Raw genomic sequence first — 24,816 nt, forward strand, 5'->3', positions numbered from 1 at the left:
CAGAAACAGAACGTAGCAGCGTGACTTAAAACACTTTGTTACAGAAAATGTTCAAAATGTCCTCCGTTAGCAAGGATACATGCATCCACCCTCCGTCGTATGGAATCCCTGATGCGCTGATGAAGCACTTTTGATGCGCCAGTTCTGTTTATTGACGAAGCCGTCCAGGTAAAAATAAGCTTCGTCAGTAAACCAAATGGTGCCCACATGCATATCGCCGTCATCAATCCTGTGCACTATATCGTTAGCGAATGTCTCTCGTGCAGCAATGGTACCGGCGCTGAGGGGTTGCCGCGTTTGAATTTTGTGTGGATAGAGGTGTATACTCTGGCGCATGAGACGATACGTGGTCGTTAGCGTCATTTTGACCGCAGCTGCAACACGGCGAACGGAAACCCGAGGCCGCTGTTGGATCACCTGCTGCACCAGCTGCGCGTTGCCCTCTGTGGTTGCCGTACGCGGTCGCCCTACCTTTCCAGCACGTTCATCCGTCACGTTCCCAGTCCGTTGAAATTTTTCAAACAGATCCTTTATTGTATCGCTTTTCGGTCCTTTGGTTACATTAAACCTCCGTTGAAAACTTCGTCTTGTTGCAACAACACTGTGTTCTAGGCCGTGGAATTCCAACACCAGAAAAATCCTCTGTTCTAACGAATAAACCATGTTGTCCACAGCACACTTGCACGTTGTGAACAGCGGACTCTTACAGCAGAAAGACGACGTACAGAATGGCGCACCCACAGACTGCGTTGTCTTCTATATCTTTCACATCACTTGCAGCGCCATCTGCTGTTGAGAATTGTAACTACTGTAATTTCGAAAGTTTGTCCGCCTGAAAATGTACTGTTTTCCAAAGCATATTGAAAAAAACGGTGTATTTCTATCGCTACTCGTTTAGTTTTTATTGCCGCTTCAAATATACCAGTCATTTTTGAAACACACAATAGATGACATGGGCAAGCTAATTTACATTAGTAATACACGATTTTGATAAATTATGATGTATTTAGACCATAACAATAATTAAAATTACACACCTTGTTTATTTCTCCTCTAATGGCGGCTAAAGATAGATACAGACAAACGAAGTCTACTCATTCATATAATGCTACGTCACAGGTTCCTCTCTCTCTCAGCTCTCGAGGAAGACGACAAAGAATATACATTAAGTGGCGCTTTTTATACTACTGCTGATTTTGAATATCTCTATGTAATCTTACAATATTATTTTCATCTGTGGCTATATTTTACATTTTTTCATCGCAGATATGAACATATTTCGTAATTACATTATGAGTATAGAAATATTACAATCGTAAATACATCGAGGATATTATTACAGAAAATATTACAATTTTTCACTGCTGTATTTGTATGCCTATCATTGTTGGACTTGGCTGGCGTCACACACGCCTGTGCGTCGCCGTGCAACATGCTCTTTTCCAGCTCCGTAAGACGACGGTTGACATTCCGCTGCCACCGCGGAATGTCAGTGTGCACCGCCCTTTTTAGGTCCTGCACTTCCGCACTCGAGCCCAAGTCTTTGGCCTCAATCGCGGCGTGCACCTCCTCGTCTATTGTTTGATTAAGGTCGGTGTCTTTGGCCTCCAACCAGTTCATAAATTCCCTTTCAATTTTGTTCGCCTGTTCGGATATTTTCTGCTCTATTGCTTGACTTGTGTCAATTTCTAATTTTTCCATCCTGTTAGCCAGTACACTGATTCCATCTATGATACTGGCGTTAGCCACCTGGATATTATCTACTCTTTCGCTCAATTCTTGCACCGCTTTGGGTATTGTTTCATAGTTTTGTCTCAAACTAACAATCTCACTTTGCATAGCTCCCAAAGATTGCATCAACTGCAAGTCTCTCTCATGCTGACGTCGATCACGCTCTGCTTGTTCATGCATAAACGTAGCTGGGAAATTGAGCATGCGCTCGAACATAAAGCTTAATGATTGCACTTCTGACACCTCACCACTCTCTGGTCCGTGTCTAGTACGTGTGGGGGGAGGAGTGTTTGTACTTTCAACTGAATTACTGGCTGGCAGTGGCAACATTTCTTGCCCTTCAGCCCCCAGATTCTCACATTGTACTTCCTGAACTACGCCACTAACATTACCTCGTGCCCCACTTTCTAACTCGGTATCAGTGCTTGCTAACTGTTCTTCATTACCCATGTTTATATTTTTCTGACTACGCAGTCTAACCATAGTCAACAAAAGAAACAAAACAGGTATTACCACACAATATTGGTCAGGCAATACATACAATACATGAAAAAATTATTAATTCTTCTTCAACAAAGTTCGACTACAATAATTCCCTAATTATCTCATGGGTATTTTGTGGCCACTTCTTATTCGGGCCTCATGTTGGGCGCCAGTCTGATGAGAAAAAATAAAATAAATAATTTTATTATGTAAAAAATTAAAATGGATGAAAAAATGTGGAGGAAGAAATGACTTTAAATACTTATGTTATTTTCACTTCCAGTACGAACTTTGTTGTACAACCCCTTATTCACGTGTGATAATAAAAATTCATTTAGACAGAATTAAGCACATTTAAAATTACGTGAACCTTAGCAACCCTCTCATGCTGATAAATGTAAACTAACTGATTAATAACATTTATTTGAAACTGATTTAGATTAATTTTTTTTACATATTTCGGCCTTGGCAGACATTTTATAGATGCAGTGAATTTTCTTTCCCGGCGTTAGCTATGGAACACAAGACTGTCTCTGTTAGCATAAAAATATTGCCAAGCCGATCTGAACGTTTAATTATCATTGACAAAACACACTTCACTATACGTTTAAGTTATTTGCTTTAGAAATGGAAAGAACCAACAGATTAACAACTTCAACATTAATTATCCGCCTATGAATGCACAAATGTAAAACCAGTAATAAATTCAGTCAGCCTCAGGATCGCTGTAAAATAAAAATATTTCGTAATTCACTGCTAATTTTACCTGCTTCCGATTTACGGGTTTGGTTAATTTTATAGCGGAAAAATTTTTTTAATGTGCCGCCGCTGCAAATAGTTCGGTCGCGGCACAGCCCAGCAACACCAACGATAATCGCTAAAACAGCTGAAAATTCTTTAAAGAAATGTTATAGGTGACATGGGCAAGCTAATTTACATTAGTAATACACGATTTCAATAAATTATAATGTATTTAGACCATAAATAATCAAAATTACACACCTTGATTATTTCTCCTCTAATGGCGGCTAAAGATAAATACAGACAAACGAAGTCTACTCATTCATATAATGCTACGTCAAAGGTTCCTCTCTCTCTCTCAGCTCTCGAGGAAGACGACAAAGAATACACATTATGTAGCGCTTTTGGTACTACTGCTGATTTTGAAAATCTCTTTCTAATCTTACAATATTATTTTCATCTGTGGCTATATTTTACATTCTTTCATCGCAGGTATTAACATATTTCGTAATTACATTATGAGTATAGAAATATAACAATCGTAAATACATCGAGAATATTATTACAGAAAATATTGCAATAATAACCGACGTCCTTAGCACAAAATTAAATAACATTTTTTGTTAAACAATTACAGTGCATTCGAATTGCTTCATAGCGGCGTACATAGTACAGTTAAATGTCATTTCATTTTATTAATATTGTGTGTGCTGCTAGGGAACGTTACACACTGGAGAATGGCGTATTGTATCAGAGCCGTCCACAATACGAGCACGAAGAGTCTCTATATTTGGTACCGGGCTTGCCTAGACAAGAGCTTTCAAATGACCCCATAAATGAAAGTCAAGAGGGTTGAAGTCAGGAGAGCGTGGAGGCCATGGAATTGGTCCGCCTCTACCAATCCATCGGTCACCGAATCTCTTGTTAAGAAGCGTAAGGACGCTTCGACTGAAATGTGCAGAAGATCCATCGTGCATGAACCACATGTTGTGTCGCAGTTGCAAAGGACATGTTCTAGCAGCACAGGTAGAGTATCCCGTATGAAATCATGATAACGTGCTCCATTGAGCGTAGGTGGTAGAAACTAAAATGAGCTCTAACATGGAAATTAAGCGTTTCCGGACACATGTCCACGTAACATCTTTTCATTATATGTGTGTGAGGAATGTTTCCTGAAAGTTTGGCCGTACCTTTTTGTAACACCCTGTATATCAGATTTCTCCACAACTTTCTGGAGCTACAACATCTACATCTACAACTACAGGGTGGTCCATTGATAGTGACTGGGCCAAATATCTCACAAAATAAGGGTCAAACGAAAAAACTACAAAGAACGAAAGTCGTCTAGCTTTAAGGGGGAAACCAGATGGTGCTATGGTTGGCCCGCTAGATGGCGCTGCCATAGATCAAACGGATATCAACTCCTTTTTTTTAAGTAGGTACCTCCATTTGTAATACATATTCGAGTATTACGTAAAGAAATATAAATGTTTTAGTTGGACCAAGTTTTTAGTTTTGTAGTAGATGGCACTGTAATAGTCACAAACATTTGGATCACAATTTTAGACGAACAGTTGGTAACAGGTAGGTTTTTTGAATTAAAATACAGAACGAAGGGACGTTTGAACATTTTATTATGGTTGTTCCAATGTGATACATGTACCTTTGTGAACTTATTATTTCCGAAAGCGCATGCTGTTACAGCGAGATGGCCTGTAAATACCACATTAATGCAATAAATGCTCAAAATCATGTCCGTCAACCTCAATGCATTTGGCAATACGTGTAACGACATTCCTCTCAACAGCGAGTAGTTCGCCTTCCGTAATGTCCGCACATGCATTGACAATGCGCTGACGCATGTTGTCAGGCGTTGTCGGTGGATCACGATAGCAATATCCCTAAACCTTCCACACAGAAAGAAATCCGGGGACGTCAGATCCGGTGATCGTGCGGGCCATGGTATGGTGCTTCGACGACCAATCCACCTGTCATGAAATATGCTATTGAATACCGCTTCAACCGCACGCGAGCTATGTGCCGGACATCCATCATGTTGAAAGTACATCGCCATTCTGTCATGCAGTGAAACATCTTGTAGTAACATCGGTGGAACATTACGTAGAAAATCAACATACATTGCACCACTTAGATTGCCATCGATAAAATGGGGGCCAATTACCCTTCCTCCCATAATGTCGCACCATACATTACCCCTTCAAGGCCCCTGATGTTCCACTTGTCGCAGCCATCGTGGACTTTCCGTTCTCCCATAGTGCATGTTATGCCGGTTTACGTTACCGCTGTTGGTGAATGATGCTTCCTCGCTAAACAGAACGCGTGCAAAACATGTCATCGTCCAGTAATTTCTTTTGTGCCCAGTGGCAGAACTGTAAACGACGTTCGCAGTCGTCGCCATACAATTCCTGGTGCATAGAAATATGGTACGGGGGCAACCGATGTTGATGTAGCATTCTCAACACCGAAGTTATTGAGATTCCCGATTCTCGCGCAATTTGTCTGCCACTGATTTGCAGATTAGCCGCAACAGCAGCTAAAACACCTACTTTGGCATCATCATTTGTTGCAGATCGTTTTTGACTTTTCACATGTGGCTGAACATTTACTGTTTCCTTAAATAACGTAACTATCCAACGAACGGTCCGGGCACTTGGATGATGTCGTCCAGGATACCGAGCAGCACACATTTCACACGCCCGTTGGGCATTTTGATCACAATAGCCATACATCAACACGATATCGACGTTTTCCGCAGTTGGTAAACTGTCCATTTTAACTAGGGTAATGTATCAGGAAGTAAATACCGTCGGCACTGGCGGAATGTTACCTGGTACCACGTACTTATACGTTTGTGACTGCTACAGCGCCAGCTATCAGGAAGTGCAAGTAGTCCAACTAAAACATTCATATTCCTACATTCATATTCATACTACACGAGTATAAATACAAAATAGGGGTTTCTATTTGAAAAAACGCAGTTGATATCCGTTTGACCTATGGCAGCGCCATCTAGCGGGACAGCCATAGCGCCACCTGGTTTCCCCCTTCAAGCTACACGAGCTTAGTTCTTTGTAGTTTCTTCGTTTAATGCTTATTTCGTGAGATATTTGGCCCGGTCACTATCAATGGACCACCCTGTACATTTCGAAAGCCTTCTAATGGCTACATATGCCATTACTTTCATTTACGCCCGTGTGTTACGCGACCGTTTTTCCCAAACCTGGTGCACAGCTAGTATAAAACCACAGTTAAAAAAGAGTAATCGTATCCTAATGATTAATCCCGAGAGATTAATGAGACGTACGTCAATACAAGAGATTGCAAAGTAAGTAATGAACCTAGTCTACATTATTATACGTAACTGTATGGTATGGTTCATCTAAATAAGAGGCAACTTTGGAAACATATTACGTTGGGCTGCAAACGAGTGAATGAGCACCAGGTCTTGTAGTTCCACAGTGAGGAACACGTTTCCCCATGAGAGATCCCGAAAAGTACTAGCCGGGAGCTGCACAGGTCAAGACTACTGCCTTTGTATGAAGAAAGGGCGTTGGGTGCCGGTCACAGAAGTCACGATATAGATACCATCTCCCACAGTGTAGGGCTAACAGCGCAGTCTGTTTCACAGCTTGAAGACAGAACGAAGAGAGATGCCGTTTTTGGCGACGTCTGGTTAGACTCTCTTGTGAATAAAACATAGAGAGCATGGCAGTCCTCAAAATACTCTGCCTGCAGGAGATAAGATGGAGCGACAACCTCAGGACACCTTTGAAGGCGTAAGACGCCGCCGGGCCTCGGCGCTGTAAAAACCGAACGTGTAACAAAATGTAACAGCTGCTAGCACTGGATAACATAAAGAAATTACGTGTCACAAACAGATAAACGGCTGAGATGTCGAGATCCCACAGCACTGGTCATTGCAGTCTTTCAGCACCAAAAGTTAGGAAATATTTCACTAGTTAACCGAATGAAATCAGACACTGAGGGAACCAGTTTCTCTTAGAGCAGTCTATTGCTGGTTGGCACTCGAAATATCTATAGCTTAGCCAGTCACATTGACGTAGAGAACGAAACCCCGAAAACCAGAATCTTCCATTTCGGAAGTGGACGAAACAAAATCACTTCTCAGCCACTGCTGTTCTTCGTCAATGTCCGCTTGCCCCTCCGCCATACATCATCTCGGTATCTCCTGAGCTTAGCATCCAGACGCCTCTTCGAGGAAATGTACTGGAGGACTTACAAATATCTCGGATTGAGTTGAACTTAGCCACCGACGCAAGCTATTGGTGCGAATCCGATGACTGATTTTGCTGCCACATCAGCCTCCACCTGTTGATCAACATGATTAGGCCTAACCGTGTCACCGAGACACGGACAGGGACAGTCAAATTATTTCTACTGAGACTTGCTTGTAAGTCTTTACTATCAATATTCTTTCAATTCTAACCACAGATGCAAACACATGTCCTTCTACACCGCTGTTTGTCTATTAATACTACCATTTCCGCAGTCACAGTAAGTTTTGACTTCACGAATGTTATTTTTTGTAGTGAGACGCCGTTATAAGATTTTGACCCCAGATCTTCACCAAAATTTGCTAATATAACTACTTGATATCGTGTATGTTTTTCAGATGATTTAATGGGCGCTTCAGTGTAATAAACTGAGTTAATTGTGATTCCTGTTTAATCCCCCAGCTGTTGAATTCTCTATTCATTACTTCGTGGTTTACTTACGCCGGATCTACAGAGCCCTTTTACATAGCTTGGAAACTATGTCTTAAATATTATCCTATGCACAATCAAAGGTCTTTATTACTTATGTCATTATCTATAATACTGGCACTACAGAATATGTCCAACTAAAATTAACAAATTGTTAATGTGAACTACTGTCTCGTAACTCTTCCTCTTTTTAACAATCTTACTTTTGTTGTGTTCTATTTCATTGCTTTTTATTACTGTTATAACTTTTATACTTTATTAGCTCATTACAGTCTTCAACCGCTGTATCCTCCTTTATTTTACGCTGATCAGTTAATTATCAAAACTAGTGTATGCCGACATTAGCGACGTTTGGTGAACTTACAACACATACATCTTGTGGCTACTGTATGGCAGCTTGTTCTTAACAGTACTGCTACTGACAACATGACTCGTTCATATGATCTTACTTACATATATTTCAAGATGCTGGGGCTGATTTTGCATTTAACATCTGACGATGCCACTATGACTGCAGTACAATAGGTCATTGATTTTATACAAGAGGTATGCCTTTTCATACATCAAGCATCAAGCCCACAAATACATAGATTTGTCAGTAGTACTTTTCAGTATGGTCTATGTCTTTTTTCTAAGCTGTAGACAGTCTGCGAGTGTATTTATGTTTTTTTTTTTTTTTTTTTTTTTTTTTTTTTTTTTTTTTTTTTTTTTTGCTGCACATGTGATGATGGTCATTGCAGACCGAAACTGGTAATCTGTGAACAAAAGTTTGTGACCGTAGACATAAATTAAAGGAAACTTAAAAGCTAATACTCCACCGTTCACTAGCACATGTGGTAAGACATCATTAGAAATCTCTGTATAACATCAAATTTCTTCAATTTTATCGTTACTCATTATGTGACATATATATACGGGGAAAAGAAGTACGTTGCCTGAATCTTCTTGGAAATTTCAACAGCAAACGTCTCAATGACGCTCTACTTCTTTCTTGTACATCGTCCTCCACTAGAGTGGGTTTAGCATCTCCGTAACGCTCTCAGGCCGAGTAAACAATTCCACGACAAGGTGGGTCACTCTTCGGTTTCAGCAGCTCTACTAGACAGCAGCAAGTGAGCCGCCATACTGAGTGCAAGTGGACGTGTGGTGGTCGGTGAGAGTGGATTTTGGCCGGTTACCTGAATGATTATTGGGATGTGATGTGTTGTTGGGGCTGGTAGAACGCCTTACTCTGAGTTTCATGCAGTTTCATGCCAATTGTCTCTGCCGGGAATGTGCGTCTATTGTTCCACCTAGCCACTATATAGAGAAAAGAATTATTTTGGTGAGCATTTCCGTTGCTTCTATAGCGCTGTACCGTGCCGCTCCAGTGCTTGAGTAGTGTGCCGGCGTGGAACTCAGTTTTTAGACTGCCTGTAAATTCTGCAGCAGTGTGTTCTTGATCTGTATTACATGAAGTGCCATAAATATATATGGGTATTGATTCTAGCAGTGTTCACGCTCTGCCAGAAGTTGTCATTTTGGGTAAAGGCAGCGCAAGAAATGTGCATGGTAGCCTTCGCGTGTTTTGTATTTCGTCGACAACTTTGAGGCTAAGCTGTTGAGTGAACTTTCTTGCAAGGGACCGTTTGAGTGCAAGGTCGCGAAAGGCCCATGACGTTTACGGCATTCGATGCCCCACATATTGTCTACCATGCAACCACGATATTGGCTGATAATGGGAGCAGGGAACGGGACTGCAGGTATCCAATGGTGCACAGAGCATGAAGTTACGGATCATAGATGAACTGCTTAGTCGATGAGTAACTTACAACAGTGGTAGTGGTGTTGATACAATGCAGAACAATGGCAACGATAAAAACACATTGCATTATATTTATAACAACAGTTTCCCGATGTTGACATTTCGTCAAAAAGGAACCCATCGGAATTTCAGAGAATGAGAAAGAAGTGGCAGATGAAATATTATCGTTGTGGAATGTGTGATGATGTATACGCTCCACTGTGCGGACAATGTATATGAGGAGTACAATAATGACGATACGTGCTTAGAAAGTGAAAGTGATACTGAGACACGTATCTAACCATATAGTCCATCATTCTTGTCGGACACTGAAACGTAGTCCAAAGATCGGGTACTAAACATAATAACGTATACAGGGAGAGTCAAAAGTCCTTGGACACCTTCGTAAATTGGAAGATTAAGGGAAAATTGAATTATTATGATTGGAACATAGGTTTGATGTGGGGCCGCTACTTTTGGACTGAACGTCATTCATGGCCGCCATCTTTTAATCCAATATTTTGAACTCAATAAATTTTTTTTAATGGTAAGGGGGGTGTATGACACATCAAATAACACTTGCTAGAGCTCTGGAATTTAGTGGTATCGCACAGCACTGTGGCTCACGTCAATAACAAATTCGGGGAGACAGGCTCTGTTCACGAAAGGGCACGTAGTGGGTGACAAAAAACTGCCACCAATGAAGAAACTGCAACTGCGGTTGTTGCGTCGTTTCTGAAAAGTCCTAAACGAAGTACCCTTCGTGTGGCCCTAGTGTGTGGAATAAGCCAAAGCTCCATTGTCCGGATATTGCACACCAATAAGTGACATCCTTACAAGCTGCGGATGCAACATCGACTTAACGAGGATGCGAGTTGGAGTTCTGCCTGTGGGCTACTGAACAACACGAACTGTATCCGTCTTTTGCCAAGGGGAGTACTGTTCAGCGACGAGGAGTATTTCACTTTGAACGGGGAGGTTAATCGAAATATTTGTCGATACTGAAGTGGCGCAAATCCGAACTGGCTTGCCCCAATTCGAGAACATAGTCCAGCGAAGGTGATGGTGTCGTGTGAAAAATGGGACACCCGCATCATTGGGCCATTTTTCATTTACAACACATTAGCTGCACCACAGTATCTGATCCTGCTCCAGGGCCTTGTATTCCCTACCACACTGAACGCTGATGGCATTTTCCCATCTTATTTTCAGGACGATTGAGCCCCTCCACACTATGGCATTGGTGTCCGTGAATGGTTGGAGGAACAACTGCCAGGGAAGTGGATTGGCCGCCGTGGTTCCGTGGAGTGGTCACCCAGTTCCCCTGACTTAATGCCACTTGATTTTTATCTATAGGGACATCTTCAGCACATAGTTTATGCTGAGAGCATCCGTGATTTGAGACACCTGGAGGAAGGCATACAACACGCCTGTAACCAAATTGCAGGAGACACTCTCCTCCGTGTGCAGTCAAAGTGGTTGCGGCGACTACAGTTGTGCATTGCACGGGATCGACAACGCGTAGAACATGTGTTGTAGCAGTCGGTATGAAGCTATTTTCCCAACTTTGAACATTAATAACCTCTAAACGGTACAAGATAGACAAAAACAAATTACACCACTCAATTCCAGAGCTCAAGCGAGTGTTATTAGATGTGTCAAAAACACCTCTTCCCATTTAAAAAAATATGATTTGATTCCAAAATGGCGGATTTCAAGATTCCGTCCATTAATGACAGTCACTCCAATAGTTGCGGCCCCAAGTCGAACCTATGTTCCCATCATCACATTTCAATTTTCCCTTTAATTTTCCAACTTATGAAGGTGTCCAAGGACTTTTAACTCGCCCTGTATGTAAGATCATCCACAGCATTGTAAAAAACAACTAAGTACAGATTTCGAATAATTCCGCACCAATGTGACCGTTTATTGCAGAAGAAAAACTACGTATTTTCAAAGTAGAACAAGGCGAACTTGGTACAAAAAGTGGCGTTTGCGCGTTTGAAGGATGCTAAATACAATTTACAGGATGTGCATTTCAATGACCTCTTACGTTATGCAGATCAAACTGCACGAAACTTAGATTTCAACGGAAGCAGTGAATGGTCGAATAACTATAAACAGTGCTACATAACTTGACAAAGGAAGTTAATGAAATTTCATACAAAGCGTCAACTTTACGTGCACAATAAATTTCCGAATCAACCCGAAAGTTTGTAGACGAGATAAACACACTTGTTGCATTGTTCAGTAAGGAATTTCTTTTCAATTGGGTCCTTTCGGGTTTTAAAGTGGAAATGCATTGTACCAAGATCAACCTACATCAAAGCCTTAACGCATTCGTGTACAATTATGCCAACTTTTAATCTGAATGGTAAAGTGGCTGGAGAGTAATTTACTGTGCTGCTAGAAGTAGGAGATGCTCTGGCCCTACTCGTGTGTGTGATTTGTAAGGGCAGTAACGAAAACGTACCTCACAGACAGCATGTGACGTCGCCAGTTAATGCGCGATAACATTCGTTGCTCTACAGCTCGCAGTATTGGAGCCGGAGGCTGTGAAAGAAACCGCCACTCGTGTCTTTACCAATGAGTCATGTACACCTGTTACTACGGCAGCGTGAGAATGGCTCCTCTGTCACTTCTTAGCGACCGTACATTCTCCACCTCTAAGAACCTAAATAAATGATGTTAAATATTATTCAATCACTTTCAAAATAGGTACACTACCTTCTGACATTCAGGAGAAGATTGTATCCAAATTTCAGCATTATAAATATCTTAGTTTCAGAGATAAAAAAAATGCTAGAAAAGTCAAAAACCAACAAGTAGGAGGCTAAACTCACTTCGGAAATATAATAGTTTATCCTTTGGTATTATCAAAAAACGTAAACAGGACTCTCAGTGTGCAGAATTAATTAACCGAGATTTTCATATTAAAACTTTCATTAATTTTTTGTTTTCGTAATATAAAAATCAGACAAAATTATTATTAGTGTCTAAGATTGATGTGGGAGTATATCTGAGTGAATGAGATAGTGTACGTGGGACATTTGTCAAATTTTAATGTTGCGTTATATACTGTCTTAAGTAACCTGCAAGAGTTACACAAGTCTGTCGTGGGAAAATGTTCATAGGGAATTAACCCACTTTGCTGATGACGTATGTCTAGGTGTGATTGCTATTGTAACAGAGCAACCAGAAAGTCAGCTGGAATATTATCTGTATCTAAAGGATATTTCCAGATTTATTGCCTTTTCATTTACGTTTATTAAACACTACTTAAATATTCACGTGCCAGATTGACGTAAATGCGTCTGTGTATAACGATTGGTGCAGACCAGTTTTGGCACGAATTTTATCATGAGCGAGCATTCTGATTGGCAGCGAGTATGATCAGCCAATCAGAATTGAGATGGTTCCCGCTCATTGCCTGATAGTTATACTGGGATTGAGGGCACAAGAAGGGAGTCGCTTGCTAGCTTTGAACGTGTTATTAGTGCGAGTCAAAATAATGTGTAAAATGAAGGAATAATTGAGTTCCTCGGGTTGGATACGAGTCGCGACTAACGCTGATGTAGTCTTGGAGAGTTTTGTGAAGCTTGGAAGTTTTAGAACTGTTTTTGTTGGAATGATATTCGCGTGTGAAAATAGGGCCTTCGTAGTATCCACATGGCATGTTTCAGTATTCTACCACTGAGCATTTTTCGCGAGCAATTTCTATTTTGAAATCCGCCAGAAAGACTGACTGTAATAACTCGTGTTAGTGTGGAATTAATGTCTGTGGAAACGTTGTTTAACTCGAGTTGGATTTGGACAGATTTCTGGCAGCTGTGCATGCGAAATGAGTGGACTTGACGAAAATAACCAGTGGTTTAAACGAGGACTGAATAGTACCGTTTCTTTGGCTATAAAAACAAGTAAACATTTTTGCGTTGAAATTTCGGTCATTATTTTCCACAAGACAATCGATTATCTTACCGTCCGTTAAATTTTTCATTGACAGTTTTTCTACAGAATTTTATTTATTACTTGAGTTGGATGGCGCCAGTAATTGTAAATATTAGATGGTGTTTTTTATCAACGCTGCTTTTACATCAACGTGTAAGTGTCTACGTTGCCGAGTGAAGGGACATCGAGCATACGCCGTTCTGAGGTACGTGAATTTCTAATTAGTAGCTAGCACACGGAGCCTCAAAACCCGCCTCGCCGCAAGCAAGAGTGGGAAAATGCGCGTAAGAGGACTACAAGAATGGCATGGGTATTGCTTTTGTCAACAACTCATCATAATAACTTTCTTTTGCTGGTCTGTGTATAGAAATCATTCTCCTTTATAGAAAATTATCGCTCATGAAAAGTGTGTGACATTGTGATTCATACGACATGGAACCATTGGTCAGATTCAGCCCCTCGATAATTCTTTTTACAGTATTTAACAAATAAAAATAAAATAAAATAATTACATATATAATAATAATAATAACAATAATAATAATAATAATAATAATAATTGTTTGTTTGTTTAGATAAGTAATTGCTAGATTAAAGTTTGTTTCGCCTTTAAGATTGTATTTCTTAATGTTTCATAAACTGTTACGTAGCACTGTTCATTGAGGTCACACAATAAAGTAAATGCTATTTACACCGTGCATTACCGAATTTCGCACGTCCGAAGGACGTAAGGAACGTATTCAGGGCTCATTTTATATTTTTTGTAGACGAAGTCTGATATCTGACCTCAGCTTCAACCATGACAATGGGGCTACCAAAAGTAAAATTCTATGTAAATAATTGCAGATAATTCACAAATGAGAGCGACTTATTGATTCTGTGCCTCTTTTCTGCAAATAAGTATCAATATGGCTAACTGTGGAGCCACACAAAATATTACGTCCATCTAGGACAACGAATGACATACGAGCGTAGATGCCTACTGGCTGCGACAAGAGAGCGGGGTTAATTCCTTTATTTTGCTTTCTCTTGTATTAAAAAATCGAAACATACAATCTAAGTTCAGTAAATTAAATATCATCTGTGCTCCAATGTAAATGGTTCCCCCAAAGTACTTGTTAAACATATTATCGTACTACCTGCACCTACACTTTAACGGATAACGAGCTTCACAGTAAGCTCCACGACAGAAAGCATTACGAAAGATTGAACTTGGAACATCCCACTCAAGGGATTCCTAATCAGACTGATGGAAGAACACTCAAGAGTAGGTCAACATCCCTTATATGACTGCCTGTAGTTTTGTGCACCCGGCTTAATTGTACTGGTTGTTTTCCTCTGTTCCAGTTGCTCCCTCGGTGAAGGTCCCCAACCAGCTGCTTGGAGCCCCACTGGGAACGGACGTGCAGCTTGAGTGCTACGTGGAAGCCTTCCCCAACACCATCAACTACTGGGTCAAGAACAGGGGAGAGATGCTGCTAGACGGGTAAGAAAGCTGCTCGCGCCTTATCTATCAAATACTGAGCAGAGGGCTGCAATGTCGTTACACGTACTATGCCATTACATGTATTACAAACGATTTGTTCGTATCCCGTGTATTTGTGCAACATGCAACTGATACTGGCTCTTTCACCATTGAGACGGAGGTTAAATTTTCTAGATCGGGAGTTCGACCCATTTTGCCGTAACTGCAGTAATTTCTTTAGTTGCTGATCACAAGCAGGTCATAGCTCAACAAAACCCTCTCTGGATTCCAGCCGCGCCAGGTGTTTAAAATCCCACGAGCTGTCCACCGAACGCTTCTCGGCTATTGTCATGTGGTAAATGATTTCCGTGTCGCAGTGGCCTCGCCTTTATAAGACCGCGTTGATGGCTGTGACGTCTCTCGTTCCTGCTTTTCTCCAAATCTGGGCCAACGAGATACACGAGCTCTGCAACGAACTTTTGACGTCACACTGGTCAGCTTGTCCGCCAATCTTCGCCAGTTCTCGGCTCTGTGCAGGACCCACGAGAAATCAGTACTTCATTAAAAAGATACGCACAAAAGGTCTTACTTTTTTCGTGTGCTATCGAGAACTGTCAGGTATTTAGTCAATCAGCCAAGAATTATTCAAACCGTCTGAAATAGTTACTCACTCCCCGCCGGAAGCAGCTGGTGGCACTCTTAAGACCTGCTTTGGCACATGATGTGAGGTACCCGTTACAGCCTGTCCTCGTGATCCTCAGCGCCAAATATAGTGACGTTTTCTTCCTTCGACCGTCGCGCCCGTATCAGGCTTGTGATGGCCGGGTGCCAGGATACACTGAGCTACAGACCGCCGTCTTTATTGGTGGTGTTCTCAATCACTTCTATTCCTACCCCTTCTTATATAGGGTGTCGCATTTATCTTGACCACCCTAAATAACTGTTTGTCCAGATGCAAATTACAAAATAATTCAAGCAAAAGTTCTTTAGCAGTGAGGGGGACATCGATCAGCACGATTACCTTTCTAACATTCTGCGTGGTGTCTGTTAGTTCTATATCGTGTCTCCCTACCACTTTCGCGCAACGACGCTCTGAGCGTGTTTTTTAGGGAATTCACTAGTTTGCACCTGGGACCTGTTGCTGGTAAGGAGACGCCAGACCACACATGACATGTAGAGTTCAGAAGAGTTCAGTGAGACTAGCGATGATATAACCAAATCCTTAATGATCTCAGCGTCAGCTCCACTGCACTCCGTGTAAAAGAACCTTAATACTAACTAAATTTAGGGGAAGGGGTTCAAGGCTTTCCTATTTTTAGTTAACCGGTAAAATAACGTCGAAAAAGCAGTTAAGTTTACCATTGGAAATCTTATTCTACTCACAAAACATTGTTTATAAATTGCACTATTGATAAAAGGAAATGTTTCAATACAGGATGGTAAAAACCAACTGCGTTCAATAAAAATGTGAAGGAATATTCCCTGAATGGGTTTCTAAGTTCTACAATGGATCGAAGGAAGGTTCTATGCCATATCACATCTATAATCTAGGTTTAAATTAAGTTTCACAAAAGAGAAAACTATCAAAAAAGTGTATAGCGACCCTCAATTATCTTTAATTACTTATCTAACTTGTCGTAAATTACAGTGGCTGATGTGGCTTCTAAATAACTATATAACAGAAAAATCATCGCGTTTCAGATTTTTACTTAAAGTGGCAAATGTGAACAGCATGAGCTTTACTTGACGATCGACACTAGTATTAGGCAAAAAAAGGGGGGGGGGAGTAACAGATGAGACTTCTGCAGTTCTGAGTGAAGCTTTATGCGCTGTTATGCGGCATCGCGTGCGTTCATTACCTTGTCGATGTTCGTCAGGGGGCGGCGGACAGCACAGCTCCGCTCACCGCGCCGTTTCAGAAGCAACTCCCCTCCTAACTTCTCCTTACTACAATTTACCGAAGTTGATTAAAAAAAAAACTCTCTGGCTGTGTTTTCATCTGACCAATCAGGGTCTCAATGTTAAACTTAAGCTCCGTCTACAAAAATTCTGTCTATCCAATGAGAATCGTTATACTTTTCGTGGTGGGTCAATGTTTTTAAAGTTTGCAAAGTAACAGAGACGCGAAAAAGTCTCACGCTAAAACTTGCAGCTGGTGTGGTCCTTTTAGTGTTATCGTAAAATCTATACTGTTCTTCTGGAGGGCTCTATCTTTTAACATGGGGCCGGGGGGGGGGGGGGGGGTGGCCCTAACATAACAGAGACGCGAAAAAATCTCACGCTAAAACTTGCGGCTGGGATGGTCCTAGTGGTTAGCTGGCGACGTGGGTGTCCGTCCCTTATCGCCTTCTAGCTTAACGTGGTTCTGCTCGCGGCTTCTGTTCTCGTTTCTACCCTCGGAACTGCGTCTGTCTCACGGGGGGAAGGTATGACATGCATTTAGGCATTCTTGTGTTAGTCTGTGGTACTCCATTTGCTCACTCGTTACTCGTATTACTTTGGTTAATTTAATGTCACGATTTATTCGGAGCTATGTGACATACTACTGGATTTGCTTATCATGTCAGGGTTTTCATGGAACGTGTTGGATTTGCCTGACACCTTCCACCAAAATGGAAATGTTGTCCTTAATTTATTCTGACACTTAAGTGAACAAGTATCACTGCCAAGTCCGTGCTAGTCTTAACGCAGTCACTTACTATCCCTTTCACTCACATTAGCAAGTTTATGGTGTGGCATTTCCCGAAAATGTAATTGCTACAAAAATACGGATTGTTTTAGATTGAGGTGCTCGCCCAATATAAAGTCTGTCGGTAGCTAATGCACTTACAGTTTTTAGCCACCGACCTGCTCAATAGGCCACGCGGAATTTATGTCTTTTCTCGTCACAAAATTCACTTAAAAATTCCGAAATTTCTACACACCCATCGGAATTATTATGCCGTCACTTGACAACACTTTTGATGAATGAAACACTGCTAGATCCGGCAACTTACCATTTCCGTCGGAACTAGTACTACACACGTCCGAACTGTTTCATGGATAGGCTCCTACTCTTCTCTAGAATACTCTTGGTCAGTTTACTCAACAGCCAATATCAAAACAACATTCTCCGTCGTCAGTCCGCGCTTTTGATCAATAGCCAATAGCAAAATAGTAAACCTAACGACCGCACTTTTTACCGATATAATTATCTAATATACTGAAATTTTGTTTGTGCATAAAGTTATTTGTTGTTGTTGTTGTTGTGGTCTTCAGCCCTGAGACTGGTTTGATGCAGCTCTCCATGCTACTATATCCTATGCAAGCTAATTCATCTCCCAGTACCTACTGCAACCTATTTCCTTCTGAATCTGTTTAGTGCAGTCATCTCTTGGTCTCCCTCTACGATATTTACCCTCCACGCTGCCCTCCAATAAAAAATTGGCGATCCCTTGATGCCTCAGAACATGTCCTACCAACCGATCCCTTCTTCTGGTCAAGTTGTGCCACAAACGTCTCTTCTCCCCAATCCGATTCAATTCTTCCTCATTAGTTATCTGATCTACCCATCTAATTCTCCTGTAGTACCACATTTCGAAAGCTTCTATTCTCTTCCTGTCCAAACTATTTATCGTCCATGATTCACTTCCATACATGGCTACACTCCATACAAATACTTTCAGAAATGACTTCCTGATCCTTAAATCTATACTCGATGTTAACAAATTTCTCTTCTTCAGAAACGCTTTCCTTGCAATTGCCAGTCTACATTTTATATCCTCTCTACTTCGACCGTCATCAGTTATTTTGCTCCCCAAATAGCAATACTCCTTTACTACTTTAAGTGTCTCATTTCCTAATCAAATTCCCTCAGCATCATCCGACTTAATTCGACTACATTCCATTATTCTTGTTTTGCTTTTATTGATGTTCATCTTATACCCTCCTTTCAAGACACTGTCCATTCCGTTCGACTGCTCTTCCAAGTCCTATGATGTCTCTGACAGAATTACGAAGTCATCGGCGAACCTCAAAGTTTTTATTTCTTCTCCATGGATTTTAATACATACTCCGAAATTTTCTTTTGGTTCCTTCACTGCTTGCTCAATACACAAATGCAATAACATCGGGGAGAGACTACAAACCTGTCTCACTCCCTTCCCAACCACTGCTTCCCTTTCATATCCCTCGGCTCTTATGACTGCCATCTGGTTTCTGTACAAATTGTAAATAGCCTTTCTCTACCTGTATTTTACCCCTGCCACCTTTAGAATTTGAAAGAGAGTATTCCAGTCAACATTGTCAAAAGCTTTCTCTAAGTCTACAAATGCTAGAAACGTAGGTTTGCCCTTCCTTAATCTAGCTTCTAAGATACGTCGTACGGCCAGCATTGCCTCACGTGTTCCAACATTTCTACGGAATCCAAACTGATCTTCCCCGAGGTAGGCTTCTACTAGTTTTTCCATTCGTCTGTAAAGAATTCGCGTTAGTATTTTGCAGCTGTGACGTATTAAACTGATAGTACGGTAATTTTCACATGTGTCAACACCTGCTTTCTTTGGGATTGGAATTATTATATTCTTCTTGAAGTCTGAGTGTACTTCGCCTGTCTCATACATCTTGCTCATCAGATGGTAGAGTTTTGTCAAGACTGGCTCTCCCAAGGACGTCAGTAGTTCCAATGGAATGTTGTCTACTCCGGGGGCCTTGTTTCGACTCAGGTCTTTCAGTGCTCTGTCAAACTCTTCACGCAGTATTGTATCTCCCATTTCATCTTCATCTACATCCTCTTCCATTTCCATAATATTGTCCTCAAGTACATCGCCCTTGTATGGACCCTCTATAAACTTCTTCCACCTTTCTGCTTTCCCCTCTTTGGTTAGAACTGGGTTTCCATCTGAGCGCTTAATATTCACTCTCCCATTTCGTCTTCATCTATATCCTCTTCCATTTCCATAATATTGTCCTCAAGTACATCACCCTTCTACAGACCCTCGATATACTCCTTCCACCTTTCTGCTTTCCATTCTTTTCTTAGATCTGGGTTTCCATCTGAGCTCTTGATGTTCATACAAGTCGTTCTCTTTTCTCCAAAGGTCTCTTTAATTTTCCTGTAGGCAGTATCTATCTTACCCTAGTGAGATAAGCCTTTAGGTCCTTATATTTGTACTCTAGCCATCTCTGCTTAGCCATTTTGCACTTTCTGTCGCTCTCATTTTTGAGACGTTTGTATTCGTTTTTGCCTGCTTCATTTACTGCATTTTTATATTTTCTCCTTTCATCAGTTAAATTCAATATTTCTTCTGTTACCCAAGGATTTCTAATAGCCCTCGTCTTTTTACCTACTTGATCCTCTGCTGCCTTTACTACTTCATCCATCAAAGCTACCCATTCATCTTCTACTGTATTTCTTTCCACCATTCATGTCAATTGCTCCCTTATGCTTTCCTTGAAACTCCGTATAATCTCTGGTTCTTTTATTTTAATTAGGTCCCATCTCCTCAAATTCCCACCTTTTTGCAGATTCTTCAGTTTTAATCTACAGGTCATAACCAACAGAATGTGGTCAGAGTCCACATCTGCCCCTGGAAACGTCTTACAATTTAAAACCTGGTTCCTAAATCTCTGTCGTACCATTATATAATCTATCTGAAACCTGTCAGTATCTCCACGCTTCTTCCATGTATACAGCCTTCTTTTATGATTCTTGAACCAAGTGTTAGCTATGAATAAGTTGTGCTCTGTGCAAAATTCTACCAGGCAGCTTCCTCTTTCATTTCTTTGCTCCAGTCCATATTCACCTACTACGTTTCCTTCTCTCCCTTTTCCTACTACTGAATTCCAGTCACCCAAGACTATTAACTTTTCGTCACCCTTCACTGTCTGAATAATTTCTTTTATTTGATCATATAATTCTTCACATCCTACGTCATCTGCTGAGCTAGTTGGCATATAAACTTGTACTACCGTAGTAGGTTTGGGCTTCGTATCTATCTTGGCCACAATAAAGCGTTCACTATGTTGTTTGTAGTAGCTTACCCGCATTCCTGCATTACCTGCATTACCCCTATTTTATTTTGTGTTTATAACCCTGTAGTCACCTGACCAGAAGTCTTGTTCCTCCTGCTACCGAACTTCACTAATTCCCACTATATCTAACTTTAACTTATCCATTTCCCTTTTTAAATTTTCTAACCTACCTGCCCGATTAAGGGACTTGACATTCCATGCTCCGATCCGTAGAACGCCAGTTTTCTTTCTCCTGATAACGACATTCTCTTGAGTAGTCCCCGCCCGGAGATCCGAATGGGGGACTATTTTACCTCCGGAATATTTTACCCAAGAGGACGCGATCATCATTTAATCATACAGTAAATCTGCATGCCCTCGGGAAAAATTACTGACGTAGTTTCCCTTTGCTTTCAGCCCTTCGAGGTACAAGCACAGCAAGGCTGTTTTGGTTATTGTTACAAAGACAGATCAGTCAATCATCCAGACTGTGGCCCCTGCAACTACTGAAAAGGCTGCTGCCCCTCTTCAGGAATCACACGTTTGTCTGGCCTCTCAACAGATACCCCTCCGTTGTGGTAGCACCTACGGTAAGGCTATCTGTATCGCTGAGGCACGCAAGCCTCCCCACCAACGGCAAGGTCCATGGTTCATGGGGGGAAAGTTATTTACTATTGTTATTTATACCTTAATTAAGTTTCCCTTTCCATAAACTTACTTGAAAAATCTATTCTACAAGAATCCCCTTTGTCGACATCCATACTTCTTGGAAATGTTCCCTCAATAAATCCCACTACATAACTCGTTAAACAATTATTTTCATATTAACCTTAAACCACCCTCACGCATTATTCATACTGCTAAAACACATCTATAACATTTTACCTACATAAAAAGATATTATAACACTTTATGAAAATACTAGAACAGTTTATGAAAAATATTCTATTACTTTAGTTCACTCTAGTGGGCACAATCGAAACTAAAATCACAGTCCCCCTATCCAATACTGTCCTCTATCGTCTGATACATAAAATACGTGCGCGTCCAGTCTCGCGTCACCATCTGTCACTATCCAGCTGTGAGACACATCTCCCACTTAACCGCCTGGAAGGCAGGGTCCGTATATGGCGCTACTCCTCAAGCGGTATGACTTCCTTAGATGGCACCCTGTATTTTGTACTCGGTAATTCATTTCCTCTCCTAAAGGCCTAATCAAAAATGTCTAACTTTCTACCATTCACTGAAACACAGCGTTATTAATTACGTAACACTACACTGACTTTGAGGCTGGAATCACAAACTCGTCCACTTGATGGAGTTGTTAGAAAACAAATGAAAACCAACAAAAACTTAACACAAAATTGACTTTGACTCTCGTGTATCATTGCCCAGGAGTAGAATATTCATAGGTGCTCAAAGTGGTGAACCTGGACACCGATACACTGGTGCACCCGTTGAATGAAAGAATTATATACTGCTGCCAGTGTTGCCTGCTGAAGAGAATTACAACCAAGCACGATACGTTCCTGCATGTCCTCTGGATTCGTGGGAAATGGTGATAGACAACGTCTTAAATGCATCCCCGAAGAAAAAAGTCCAGAGGATTTAAATTATGAGACCTAGCAGGCCAAATAACTGTTCCTCCTCGTCTAGTCCATCTGGCAGGATGGAACACGACGTGCAGGCAAGGCATTATGTGCTGGACATCCATCGTGTTGATACCACATAAGCATTCTGGTTCTTAGCGGCACTTCATCCAGAAGAAAAGGAAGAATTCGTCTGAGGAAGTTGGCCTAAGCTGTGCCGTTTCGACTACCATTGATGAAATGAGGACGCATAATTGTGGTACCAAGCATCCCACACCAGATGTTAACTTTGCATTGACGTTGATGTTCCACCTGTCTAAACCATCGTGGGTTGTCGCTGGATCAATAATGCATGTTCCTTGTGTTTACCTCTCCGTCGTTTGACAAGGAACATGCACCGGCAAAGAACACTGGAGAGGAAGTTCGGTTTGGAGAGCATTTGCTGCTGTGCCCACTGACAGAACTGTACACAATTCTGGAAATCATTCCCACGTAATTCCTGATGTTCGTGTACATGTTACGGATGGGACCGGTGACGTGACAGAATACAATGTACACTGGTTTTAGGAATGCCGATATGGAGTTCAAGGTGTCGTATGCTGACATGTGGATTCATACCAAAGGAAGCGAAAACAGTACCTTCGGCAGCTTCGTCTTTGCGAGTGCTACGACGATTGCGTTGCCGCAGGTTGAAACTTCCCGTTTGCTGAAGCGTCGCAACAAGACGAGAAAACATCCGTCGGGAAGGTGGGTTCTTGTCAGGATATCGTTCTCTGTACAGTTCCGCCGACTCCGTAACATTTCTCCTACCTTCAACAACAACAATAACAATAAAAGAAACGTTATGTCAATAGAGTTTGTAGGGAGGACAGCATTTACTGTATGCCTACTCTACTCAACAGTAGTTAAAAGGAGTAAACTACTATACTAAATGTACCCGTACATAAGAAAACAGTATTGCTGTTACTGTTCCGCTAACTTACATTCCCCATAGATGAGTGGCATTTCTACCTACCCTTAGTTGGTATACATTCTACTCACACAAATATTCACCTGTCGCTGTTTGACGGAATGGCGGGTTTGCATTCTAGTTATGTTTACATTTGTCCTCTGTCAACGTCAGCGCGTGGATGTGTTCTATTACCTCGAGTACCTGCATTAAGCGCTGGGAGCGTCAACGTCGATGTTGTGTTTTGTAATTAACAACGGTGTGTTTCAGTGAATGGTACATTGTGATACAGTTTTGAATAGGTCTTTAGGAGAGGAAATGAATGACCGAATAAAAAATAAAGGGTGCCTATTATAAAAGTCATACCACTGTCCATACCTTTGTAAAAAAAACAAAGCTATAACGAAGACAGCCATGCTGATTGATGTCCCCCTGACGACTAAAGAACATTAGCTTGAAACATTTTGTAATTTGCATCTGGACAAACAGTTATTTAGGGTGGTCAAGATATATGGGATTGCCTGTATAGCGCAGTCCCAAAGTAAGCTTGTCCTCATAATGATTCGTTGAACATAATTAGGTGTCGATTCTCTAGAGAATGTTTCACCAAGGCTGTTTCTCCGCAGAGTGTAGGCGAAAGCACCTCTCGAGTTCCAGAATGAGATTTTCACTCTGCAGCGGAGTGTGCGCTGATATGAAACTTCCTGGTAGATTAAAACTGTGTGCCGGACCGAGACTCGAACTCAGGGCCTATGCCTTTCGCGGGCAATTGCCCTACCAACTGAGCTACCCAAGCACGACTGAAGCCCTGTCCTCAGAGCTTAACTTCCGCCAGTTCGAGTCTCGATCCGGCACACAGTTTTAATCTGCCAGGAAGTTTCATATCAGCGCACACTCCGCTGCAGAGTGAAAATCTCATTCTGGAAACATCCCCCAGGCTGTGGCTAAGCAATGTCTCCGCAATATCCTTTCTTTCAGGAGTGCTAGTTCGGCAAGGTTCGCAGGAGAACTTCTGTAAAGTTTGGAAGGCAGGAGACGAGGTACTGGCGGAAGTTAAGCTGTGAGGACGGGGCGTGAGTCGTACTTGGGTAGCTCAGTTGGTAGAGCACTTGCCCGCGAGAGGCAAAGGTCCCGAGTTCGAGTCTCGGTCCTGCACACTGTTTTAATGTGCCAGGAAGTTGCACCTCTCGAGTTGTTCCACAGTGCGGACGGTTTGACCCATGTACTTTCAGCCACATTCACATGGTATCTTGTACACCCCAGGCCTTTTCAACGTCAGATCGTCGTTCACAGGACTCATGAGTTGCCATTTTTATGCTGGATCTTCAACACTGATGGAATGTCGTGTCTCTTTATAAGCAGGCCAATCTTTCCATACACTATGTCACAGA

The 24,816-nt window shown here is 41.6% G+C and overlaps 1 protein-coding gene across 1 annotated transcript in view; it reads left to right on the forward strand.

The window, feature by feature from the left end:
- Positions 1–24,816, forward strand: part of LOC126278188 (lachesin-like) — a 656,873-nt gene that overhangs the window by 538,897 nt on the left and 93,160 nt on the right. Inside the window, exon 6 of the mRNA XM_049978103.1 lies at positions 14,779–14,917. Coding sequence (XP_049834060.1) covers positions 14,779–14,917 — 139 coding nt within the window. The remainder of the gene's footprint in view (positions 1–14,778; positions 14,918–24,816) is intronic.

Source organism: Schistocerca gregaria, chromosome 6 (genome assembly GCF_023897955.1).
Source record: "Schistocerca gregaria isolate iqSchGreg1 chromosome 6, iqSchGreg1.2, whole genome shotgun sequence".
NCBI lineage: Eukaryota > Metazoa > Arthropoda > Insecta > Orthoptera > Acrididae > Schistocerca > Schistocerca gregaria.